Source organism: Aplysia californica, unplaced genomic scaffold (genome assembly GCF_000002075.1).
Source record: "Aplysia californica isolate F4 #8 unplaced genomic scaffold, AplCal3.0 scaffold00107, whole genome shotgun sequence".
NCBI classification, from domain to species: Eukaryota; Metazoa; Mollusca; class Gastropoda; order Aplysiida; family Aplysiidae; genus Aplysia; species Aplysia californica.
In genome coordinates this window covers 415,270-427,197 of record NW_004797377.1, presented here as the reverse complement: position 1 = coordinate 427,197, position 11,928 = coordinate 415,270, and the positions used below count along the sequence as shown (strand labels likewise).

Genomic DNA, 11,928 nt, shown 5'->3' with positions numbered 1-11,928 from the left:
CCCCCTAAAATCTGGGTTGGTCACTTGTTATTCTCATCGCATACGAGGTTGCCGGACATAACTCTGCATAACTAAATTTTCTTAGCTGTTTGTTTTGCTTTCATTGTTTTTTTTTTGTTTTCTCTAAATCTGTGGAAGTTTTCACTGACTTTGTTTGCAATTTCTTTCCAGAGAGAAGTGTGTTCGATTAAACGCGTTAAAATTTTTTTTAAACTGTCGTATGATAGTGGTGAAGGAGAAGTCAGGGCTGTAGTCAAGCTGTTGTATGTGGTAAGTAAAGAAACGATTTACGTAAATAGTTAAAGAAAAAAATGGACTTCTCAAGAGGACGTCTTGGTACTTTGACGTTGGATGGCGCCACTGATAGGTCCTACTTCTTTTCTTTCCCCCAATTTTCTCTTTCTGTCATGCTTTTTTTCCTATACTAAATGATCGTTATCGTGTCAAAACAAATTGGGCACTCTGATATCAGACTTAGTCCGGTCGTGCAGGCCCGAATAGTTGGACAAGTGTACACATCACTTCAGGGGACGTCAGTTAGAGCCCTACTCGTGTTCCCGAGGCTCGCCCAAGGAGACAATTGGAGAGGTGATAAAGTCAGACCGTATGAGACGTCCTAATCGAGCATAACTGATACTGATAGAGCGTGTCAGGATTTCTCCTCGTCCGTTTTGTGGCGGCGTCGCTGGCAGTCTGGAGAGAAGCTCATGGTCTTTGTACAGCACGCCGTCTCTCTCTCTCTCTCTCTCTCTCTCTCTCTCTCTCTCTCTCTCTCTCCAAAAGGCAACGTCGTGAACTTTTACCCGGAGCCCCCTTCTGACTGTGTTTGTATGCGTGTTTGTGCGTTCGTACTTATGGTTGGGTATCCTCGTCGACGCTGAAGGGCTGTCGTGTCTAGAGTGTCACAGCTGGCCAAGAGGTAGACGACCGGTAATTTGTTATCCAATACAAACTAACGCCGGTTCAAAGCAAATTGGACGAGGACGCGCTCGGAGTCGAGATTTGCCACTCGTGTATTAGGAAATTTGAGTTTGCAGTGAGCCGACAGTGATGGTCGCATTTCTGCCGTGTAAAGCGCTTTTAATCTGCCGTGCAACAACTGGGAACAAGAGTTTTCAATGTTTTTAGTTTCCTTTGATGTTGAATATAATATTGCTTTTATCGTAGGTGAAAGGGGCTTTTAGCGTATGCGTTCCGCTGTTCACCTTTGCAGGGAGCATTCGCCTGCACACAGCTCAGCTGGACGTCTCTGATTCTCGTGAAGGAAAGTGACTCACGTTTTTATACACCGGCGTCTGCCGTGTAGCGGTTAGGCGCTTGGCTATCGCATGCAGGAGGCCTGAGTTCGCTTTCAGAGTGGGGATTTATTGTATTCCTCTCAACCCCTGTTATTGGAATGACAAAGACAAGCAGAGAAGGCTGTGCACAAACCGGCAATAGGCGGTGGTAAACCAGCGTCGTAATGTCCAAAGACAAAATTTGGATAATACTGGACTTTCAATCTACACAGTAATTATGGAAACGGGCAAGAGACAAATGGGTTGAGAATCTTGATATCTCCACAAAACGAGCCGAGTTCTACAACGCGCAGTGTAAGATTCGAACCAGAGCTATCCTCTGTGTAGTTCAGCAGCATATCAATTGAGTTAACGGGGCGCCATGTATGTGTATATGTGTGTGCCTGTGTGTGTGTGTGTGTGTGTGTGTGTGTGTGTGTGTGTGTGTGAGAGAGAGAGATAAAATAATAGGGATAGATAATACTTTATTGTCTTTGTAGGAATTTTTCCCCGTGGTTTTACAGGAAATGTATAAAGGCGTAGATATTCATAAGATTTAAATTGTACATCTTTATTACATTCCTAAAAAAAAGGATGCACTTTTCAGGCTTCGCTGGAGAACTGGAGAAATGTTGTTGATGGCCTATGCTCCACTGGGAGTTGAAAAGTGCGTGCGAAGTAACCGTGATGCGACGGAAAGAGAGAGAGAGAGAGAGAGAGAGAGAGAGAGAGAGAGAGAGAGAGAGAGAGAAGAATTTTAAATTGAATAGAACCATATAGTATGCAGACAACATACATACATGTACCTATGCATATACATGTAATGTTCTTGGAGAAATATTGCTTTTATCGGGCTTGTTGGACAAAGACTGCGAAGTATAATTCGCCGTACGTTTGTTCAAGATCCTTGCCACCCTTCCCCCTTCCGACCCCAAATTGTGCTATCATTTTCTGCTTTAAGTGAGCAGAATTTTTCTTTTGTGACGGAGATTAGTAGGGGTACGGGGTACATTTATTATGCTCCTTATACAAAGGAAGGGTTGGGTGGTTGGAGGGCGCCACTGGTACTTCCTTCTTCTTTACTTTCCCTATGTTTTTCCGTCTTCCTGTCTGCCTTTTCCCCCAAGCATTAAATAATCAGTATCGTGTTGAGGTGCTTCTCTTTGCTGAAACAAATAAACAAGCAAAGGAACCGACACACTATTATCTTATTTGTCCTTTGTGAAAGCTTTCAGCTCTGGATGGGTGGTTGGTGGGTGCTCTAGTGTGGTTGCTTCTTCTTTCCTATCAAACATCTGTCGTCTTTACCTCACCTTCTTCTTTTTTATGTTTGTTGCTCTCTTGTAACACGTCTAATCTTCTGGCGCTCATATGACCTTATGCAGTTGCGAGCGCCGTAAAACCTCTACTAAAACTAAATTTTCAGCTCGGGTCGAAGCAACCTTTTTCTTTTACATTCTCTAAACTGTGTCGATAGTGGCGTAAAATACCTAGATCTACATTTAGAAGGGAAAAAAAAAGAAAGGTAGAAAGGGAATCTCTTGCTTGAGTGTACTCATGAATACTATCCATTCGCCTGTTGCTTTTCTGAAGACTGCGAAGTAATTATGATACACTGAGAGGCTTAATGGTTCCTGAGAGTTTCAAGTGGTCTGGCTTGTTGTTGTGAGCCCCAGGTCTCCCCAAGGCTGTGTGCCGGTTCCGGGCCTAGTGCCAAAACGTTCTGTCTCCTATAGTTGTGTACAGTAGATAGATCCTTTTGACTGTCTTCCCACCAAGCGTCATGTTGGATCAGATTTCGCACGTATCATATCGTAGTGTTGCTTTATTGTGTTGGAAACTTGCCCGCTACTCTGAATACTGAAACATTGTAATGTCAGAGCTGGAGCTGGTCTTCTCAGCGCCGCCTCTGAGAATTTGGGTTTGTAATAAAAAGGATGGTTCTGTTCTCTCTGGACACCCCCCTCCCCTTGGTTTGTTTGTTTTTTCTTGATTTTGTGAGTAGGAAAAAAACAAGGGGGTGGGGGGGTGGTTAGAAGAAAGAAAAAGGTGTGTGGGGGGGGGGGGGGGAGGGATGGCTGGGAAGAGAAAAGTTTTTCATAGGAATTCAAAAGTGCAAGGGAACTCTCTGTACCGTTTCCTCTGTTGTTTCTGTCTGTTTTGCGTTGTACTGGTTCTAAATTGCTGCGTTCTTCCCAGTGCTCGTCTAGTTGACTCCAAACATTTCAGCTAGAATGACCGTACTTCATTACGCGTTGCAGCATGTCGTCTTCTTCCTCCCCATCTCTGTCCCACCACAACTACTACAAGTCCTATTTTTTAAATGTAGGTCGAATATATATTAACGTTATATTTTATACTCTTCAAGTCGTATCTCCGCATTCCTGTTGCTTTGTATCCAGTGCAAATGAACGCCTTTATTTTTTTTCTTTACACAACGAAATCGGAAAACAATTTCTGTCTTCTCTCTGTGATGACCTCTCCTATCTCCCTTAATCTCTCCCCGGGCCTGTTTTGAGAAAATATTACGCGAATAGATAAAATGCTAATGTTCATATTTAATTTACATCTGTCCATTTCTTTTTATTTTCCAAGGTGCAGTACGAGATTAAGATGAATGCAGAGAGCCCGGAGACGAGCAAAGAGAAAGACAACTTTGTGCCAGATTAGCCCTCAGAGATATTTTACACTTTGAGGAGGATATAGTCTACCAACTCCTACCAGATAGTTTAGGGAAAAGGGACTCGGATGGTTTGCATTAGTGAAATATATATAAGTTGACCACAATTTTTGCGTAAGGAAATCATTCAGACGAGGCAAAGGCAAAATGGAAAGTCCCGGGTTTATGAACTCTTTGACCCAGGACATCCTGGTCACGTGCATCCTGATGGGCCTCATCGCCGTGGTGGGTCTGATTGGGAACGCTCTGATGATGAGAGCTCTGGTCCGCTACCGTGTTCTGCGCAGTGACTTCTACATTGTGTTCGGCGCACTGAGCATCGCGGACTCGCTGTTCCTCGTCATCAGTGTCCCGGCGCTCATCATCGACATGGTGGAGGCCAAGGACGTGACCACCACGGGCTGGTGCAAGACCAGCCACTACCTCATGAACGCCTTCGGCTTCGTGGCCGCCTTTCTCATCGTGGTGCTCGCCATGCTGAGGGGGATCCTGCTGACCAACCGTAACACCATCAGCCGGCCGCAACCGATGCACCTGCTGATCGTCTGTGTGGCCGTTTTTGTGCTTGCCATCCTCTCTTCCATCCCGATCACGAACATTTACTCGGCGAACGAGGGCTACTGTATGGTGGTGGACTTGGAGAACATTGTGCAGGAGACCTGGCTCATTAATTCCTTCGCGTCCTTCATCCCGTTATTTTTGGTGTTTGTTATTTACCTTATGACTTACCTGCTCGGGAAGAGGTACTTCTCGGACAGTTATTCGCCAAGGGAGAAGGAGCGCTCTCGACTGGTCAATTCCATTATCGTTGCGTTCATCATCTGCCAGCTCCCGTATCGTATTGTATCGATCTACGAGATGTACATCACGCACGACGACCTGGAGGAAATGGAGAGAATGTACACTATAAAGAACTACCTCATGTGCCTCGTGATGGCAGACAAAGCCGTCAGGCCCGTGCTTTACTCCAAACTTGCCTCCGACCTCAGCGAAGTATTCGATGAAGTCATTAACTGCACGTACTGCCACAAACATTATTCTATGGCGCCCTCTTTTGACAACGCTTATTCCATCGCTGGGTCGACCTGTGGCGGCGCTGGATGTGCGGGGAGTTTTAACGGCGCATGGGGAGACAGAGCTTCATTGTGGAGCGGCACTGGTGGTGCGTCTGGCCTTGTGTCCACCGTGTCTGTTCCCGAGTCAGAAGCTGCCATCTCTCATTCAGCGGCCACCTCTCATTCCGCGGCGGCGGCGGAGCTCGGAGACAGCCCCTCGCGACAGTTTGACCGGGCGGTGTCCACATCCTCCTCCAGTTCGGCCACGTCACAAACACCGCTGGTCAAAGTCACCCGAGCGGACAGCATAGAGATGTCGTGATGTCCCCGAACTTTCTGTGACGCCTTTTTTATTTTTAAGGTACCACGCTCTTTTTTTCTCTCTCATGTGCTTCTTTCCTCACACCACACAGAAATAAAAGTTTTTGTGAGAGAAGAAAAAAAAAAGGCGTGGGCATTAATCATGCCTGTATTTCAAACCATGTGAAGTACATGTACATGGAAATTTTGACCAGCTTGTCACAGTGATCTGGTAGATTGTTATCCTCTCATCTCTGGAGATGAAAGGGACTTTTTATCTGAGTTGTTTCAACTCAAGACTGGTTTCGACTGTGAAAAATTGTTTCTTCTGAAAAGTCTTTCGTTGCGTAAACATTTCTTTTTTTCTGTGTGGATCTACAAAAAGCTTCAGATTGAAATCACGATACCAGCAGAAAATGTTTTGAAATTGTACAAAGATATTATTCTGCTGTGAACAAGCAGCTGATGTATAGAACTGAGGACAAAATATGCAGGGAGACAAGCAGTTTGAAGCCGGGAGTAAACATTTACTAAAGTCCCTGGTCTTTTGCCTTAGCGGAAGAGTTACCAAAACTAGGTCTTTGTGACTGGTGTATGTGTCTTATCACACGGCATCTGCTTTAGTTTCTCAGTAAAAGTAAACCAAATCAGCCTGTGTCCCCTAAAAATCTAGACCCAGCACACAGATAATACGATCATTGTTTCGGAGTAGTGAGGAGCTCATAAACTGGTGTGCGGTTAAAGAAGGTCCGCTTTCGTGGTTTGCCAAGACACAGAACCATAAGGCCTGTATCCGACGGTTAGGATATCGCTGCCTGCTACAATGTCCATCTTGGGTAAGAGTAATAACAGACGTTGGAGGCTGTATAGAGTAGGCATAAACTTTAAAGCTGAGTGCCTAGAAATATATTATATATAATATACATACGCTCATGAGCTGCTTATTTGCTAGCATTTCAAAGGTAATTGTATGTGAAACTGGACAGTGATGCCTTTGCGTGTAGGAGGGTATGCTTTTCTAAATTGTATCAGCTCATTGAGCTTTTATCTATATGAATAGACATGTGTCTAAGACTGAGTGTTTTGTATTACTGTATGTATTATGAAGTATTGAAGTTTATTCTGTTTTGAGGTTTTAAAAAAATGTACAGTATACTATTCATTACAAGGGCTGCCATTGATCACATGTGGAAATTTGTGAGGAGTACATTGTACTTAGATTCCTACACGAATCTGAAAAAGTATCAGTACTATTTTGTAGTCGAATGTATTTTCAAATGGCATATGATTGTTTTGACTGATGAAAAAATGGCACATTGTTGTTTCTCTTCTTTCTGTTTGTTTTTTTCTTTCAATGGCTCAAACATGTTACATAAAGACTGTCTTTCTTCCAAGTGTAATGAACTTACATATGATACTATAATGACACGACAACTTTTTAGTCTCTGTCTGGAGAGCATTTATGCGAATAATTCGTGACTTTGTTTTCCTCACTGTTTCCCTGGAAAGATACAAAAATAAGCAGATTTGACCATAAGCTGAAAATAAAGTTTTCCATATATCGCCTGTACTGGTAACCTAGGCAGCTTGTAATAATATATGCCTGCAGTGGCAAAGTGATCGTTTCGTTTTAAACATTATCTTTGTTTTTGTTTTGTTTTTCCTCTCTTTACTTTTCTGTTTTCTAAATTGGCAGCCAAGATTTCTTTGCAGCTTGTTCTATCGGGCATGAAACAGCTCAAACGATCTTATAGCTCCATGTGCCTAAAGTCTTGTGTAGCTAGCTTTTGTGTCAGTACCAGTGATGCCAAAGTGACTTATTCAAAACGAAACAAAGCAGCATTATTGTGTGGACTGCTTTATTGCTGTACAAATGTAGCTCTTGGGTTTTCTGCAATGGGAATGAATGCTTTATAATGTCATGTGTACTGACTTCCCTCTTTTATGCTTAAGGCACGACATCAGTTGCTGATAATGAAAATACTTCACCACCTGCGTTTAGCATGTACTGAAACAATAATAAAAGTAGGCATTATATGTATAGCACGAAGTCCGGCTCAACAGTAAGCTCTATGCGCTTTACAATATTATTACCTCAGCAGACCTGATAGCTTTCTGAAATAATCTCAACTTCCTGGGAAGCAAACAGTGTAACATTTGTGACAACAACAACAATAAACAACAAAACTGACAAAGTAAGACACTGAGTCAAGCAGTTGTGACGAAACAAATGACATACTTATTTAAACTGTCGTACATAGGGTGTATGTGCTATCCAGGCTGTGGGTTAAGAGCAAACGTTTGGGAAATGTCCCTGTTGCTACACATGTCGTTCGGCTGCGGATGGTTAACGGGTGCTCTGCTGGCGTGGTTTGCCTCTTTTTTCCTATCTAACCAAACATTTTGTCGTCCTGAACTCTCCTCCTTTTTTGTGTTTGTTGCTCTATTGTAACTCCTCTAATCTTCGGCACTTATATGACCTCATTGTGTTGCAAGTGCCGTTAAACTCTAACTAAAACTAAACTAAAGTAGGTCATCTATTCACTTGACACGTCCCTGGTTATTTTCAGGTAAACTGGATCGCCAGTCGCTACTGATTGTGTAACAATGATACAAAAAACCCCACTAAAAGCAAAAAAAGAACAGTCAAAAAACCAACAATGATAAAGGAAATGCGCCTCTGATATATTACACTCTTCAAGCTGATACCGCAAAAGTTGACATTCTAAGGATTCAAGCTTTTCACCTATTTTTTTGTTTTGTGCTCCTATCAATGAAAGTTGAATGGAAGACACTAGAATGTTTTTTTTACGGTGTGCTCTACGTGGCTTCACCCTTGCACTCAAGCCTCTTGCAGCTCAGGCTAACTCAAAAGAATTGTTTAACAGATTGAAGCACTTCTTGAAGCGCCCAATTTACTAACGGGATGTTTTACGGTGCTTATTTTACATTGGCATAAGCATAATATCAGTTATGTTTGTACCACAGATGGCATTAATAAGTGATCGGTGGATAAAATTTTGTTTCAGTTAGTGTAGCGTCTGATTACAAGTTGTTTTTTTTCTTCTCTTTTGTAGTTGACGTTTTTTTAATGCCCAACATTTTAGTTCTTTTATCTCTTGTCTCAGAATATTCGGCACTTCAATGACTTAATTTTGTTGCATGTGCTGTATAACTGTTACTGAAATAAAAGACTTCTTCCCATTAGTACATGAGCTGACACCGAACTTTTTTCTTTTCTATCTTACTATCAGTTTTCAGCCCCCATCAGAGCACAGAATCTTTTATGAGGGATTTTGCTTAGCAATTTAGAATTAATTCCTACACCGACACAGATGATATTAACTTTCATCTGAAACTCACATTCTGTTCAGTCAGATGTAAGAGCAGAGCTGTTACTGATGCTTTTAATTTGAAGGTTTAGATCTATTCATAGATGCTCACTGTAGAGCAGTGCTCTTATGATCAGCTGAAATGTGCCACCTGCTGCATCAAATAGCATTATCAATTACTTCAGTGTTTTTCTTCTTTTTTTTATGTTACAAGAGATAATTATTCTTTTTTTTTAAAGAGTGAGAGAAAAAAAGGCAGGTAAAATTGCCTTCACTTTCCTATCATTTAGCTTGAATATGACCTGAGCAAGGTTTGCTTGCAAACAGACACCAAGATAAAGCAATAGCTGGGTGGGTTGTTTTTTTAATTAACCTAATCTCAACCTTGTCTGAGACAGTATATTGCTCTCTGGTAGGAATATAAAGAAGTTATGGAAGTGAAGGGGTTAAAGAATCCTATATATTATAGTGTAATTTGTTTCCCATTGTGGCAGTCTGAGCTCACAGATAAGCTTGCAAAATGAGAGGGTTTGGAGATTTGATCTGAATAGACAGGCAAAAAGCTCAATGTGTCTTAATCAATAGGAATCAAGCACTCTTGCTTCACTGGCTTGTGTAACTGCTAGGCTTCAATAGTATTATAGTCAGCTAAGAAGTGAATTATGATAACAGGCTACTCTGGGGATCTATATCTTTATAGTAGGATCATGTAGGGTTCTAGGATTTCAAAAGTATGACATATTGATCGCTGTTGGTCTGAGGCATCTGTCTGAAAAGAGCAAGCTAATATAAATGGACATTTGTCTGCAGCAATGTTGAGAATATTATTACATTATTGCTGATGTAAATTTTTCAAATATTCTTTCATTGTGTGTGAAGCGACCGATATCAACCGTCAGCTTTTCGCACAGTACTTCATAATTCTTACTAGCCCTCCTGTGACTAGAAAACATTACTGATCTTCTGAGAGTTAACAAGAGTGTACCACAGGTTATGTCAGCTCAAATAACAATAGATATCTTTAACATAGAAACGAAATATCCTTTTTAGGATAAACGACTTCAGCTTCGTCTGAAGATTTCACTGTGAAACATTTTGGACACCACAAATCCACCCCCCTCTCCCCACGCTGTTTTGGCCACAACTCCAAGTAATCATTCCCGTGCCTATGGTGTTTGTATTTTGTATTTTACCGAGAACACGCTGTGCTATTATTAAAGCATTGCTCTTGTTTTGCTGGATGTAAATATTTTCATGCAAGTTTGAGAGATGTGTGCTTGAAAGAGAAAAGAATGTGTCTTCTTAGTCTCTTGTAAATGTGGTCTTGTAAAAAGGCAGCTGAAGTGTGTTCAGTGTTCACAGCTAAAACCATTTGATTGAAGCTGACGAGTAGCAGTATTTCTGTTGTAAATAGTGACATCTTTGAATTTGAATCTAGATCTAATTGTACTCTAAAGATCTGGTTCATATCTGCTTATAATGTTCTGAAACTTGTAAAGTTTCTTTATTTTGCATGTTTATACATTTCCTACCCTTGGTTCAGTGGTCCTGTCTGTTTAGGTATTCCAGAGTTTATTACTATGACTAGGATAACAGAAAAGTGAAAGTCTGAAGGTACATGGCGAATTCTCGGCGTATTAAATATGGCGGTCAAGTTAAGAGTTACAGCTGTTGTTTTCTCAGGAAAAATTGCTAGGTTGAGGCCTAGGCACGAAAGACAGATAGGAGTCTTTTTTTTGTTTGTTCTAGTGTTCCTGTCTTCGCTTATTGTTTATTTGCTTGTGTTATGAGGTGCGACGTATGTGTCACATTGTACGTCAGTGCTAAGTTAGTGACATGTACAGAATAAACGTTTTTTTAAATATAAGCCAGGTTGAAAGAGGAGTCCGAAAAGATGAAATTGCATACATTTCTGGGACTAGCAATGTAGTAATATGGCTGTCTGTGATGGATGCGAAGGGATTTATATATTATGATTAATTCAGAAGTTTATGGCACCATTGCCGGTACTTCAGGCCGTGCTGAAATGTATAAAAACTCGCTTTTTCGCGTGATTTTGTACTTTTTGGTTTTTTTAAGCAGACTGTTATTGGAGAATGTTTCACCATTCATGCATAGAGTGATCCTTGTAAATGTTTTGACTTTTTAAGCTTTGCATCCTAATGTCAGTGCACAATCTTGACAGAAACAATGGTTCTGCTTTTGCCATCAATTGTCCTCATAGCTGTCATTCTGCTAATTTTTTTGTCCCCTAATGTAATATTTTAAGAGTTGAATATGTTTACATGTTTGGAAAGAGATGAGAGAGTTGGAAATAAGACACTGTTTAAGTAGTGTATGAGTATGAGAATTGTACAAACTTAATACTTTTACAGAAAATTGTGGTCACTGACTTGCCTTTGAAATTACTCTGGTGTTTGCCAGGATAAAGTGACAGACTGGTTTTTAGATATATTTGTTAAAAAAAACTTTTTTAACAAGATGTTTAAAGCTGCATTTCTCTGAGACAAATTCACCTGCTCATGCTGTTCACAGGGCATTTTTCAAAATTATGTGGAAACAGCAGGTCTGGAGAGGTAAAAGGTTTTTTGATTGTCCTTTCTGAAAATACCATGTGCACATGTTTTTTTTATGATTCCTTTGCATAATTAATACTCTTTATAATTCACCTATGTCAATCCTACCTCTTCTATACTCATGCAGCATTTGTTTTGTTTTTTGTTTTTTTTAATATGGCAAGTCATATAGAGGTATTTTCCGATTGATTGTTCTAGGTCTTGGTCAGGCTCGATCCTTGCAGGCTTTGCCATACCCTTTTAGATTTAGATCTAGTGGCGTGAAGGTAAACAGAGGTGAGCAAAATCGAATTTTCCAAGTTACAGTGATTTGTAGTTCAACATGTTTGCCTTATACACTGGTTGTACTCTGACAGGGATTTGTGTACATGTTTATTCTAATGCATAATAAAAAATAATTCATCAGGTTCTTTGTAAGTAGTGTAAATACTGACACAGTATGTCTTGAGATCAAGACCTTGATTACAGCAATACTACGCATTTCCCCGAGGTATGTGTGTTTGACGTGGTTGCATATCCTGTCTGTCCCGAATGGAGATTAGATCAGGACAGAATATTTGATTGATTAGCTCACGTTTGGAGAGAGAGAGAGAGAGAAAGAGAGAGTGGAGATTGAGTTGGCGGGGATTAAGGGGGTATGACAAGACAACGACTTAATGTGCCTCTCACTTTCAAACGATGTTGGTGACTGAAACAAATTACGCACAA

At 41.0% G+C, this 11,928-nt stretch overlaps 1 protein-coding gene across 1 annotated transcript in view; it reads left to right on the top strand.

The window, feature by feature from the left end:
- LOC101846125 (atypical chemokine receptor 3) overlaps positions 1–11,807 on the top strand; it is a 48,093-nt gene extending 36,286 nt beyond the window's left edge. The window contains exon 2 of the mRNA XM_005095571.3: positions 3,873–11,807. Within this exon, the coding sequence (XP_005095628.1) occupies positions 4,105–5,334 (1,230 nt within the window). The 5' untranslated portion in view covers positions 3,873–4,104 and the 3' untranslated portion in view covers positions 5,335–11,807. The remainder of the gene's footprint in view (positions 1–3,872) is intronic.
- Positions 11,808–11,928: the final 121 nt, after the last annotated feature.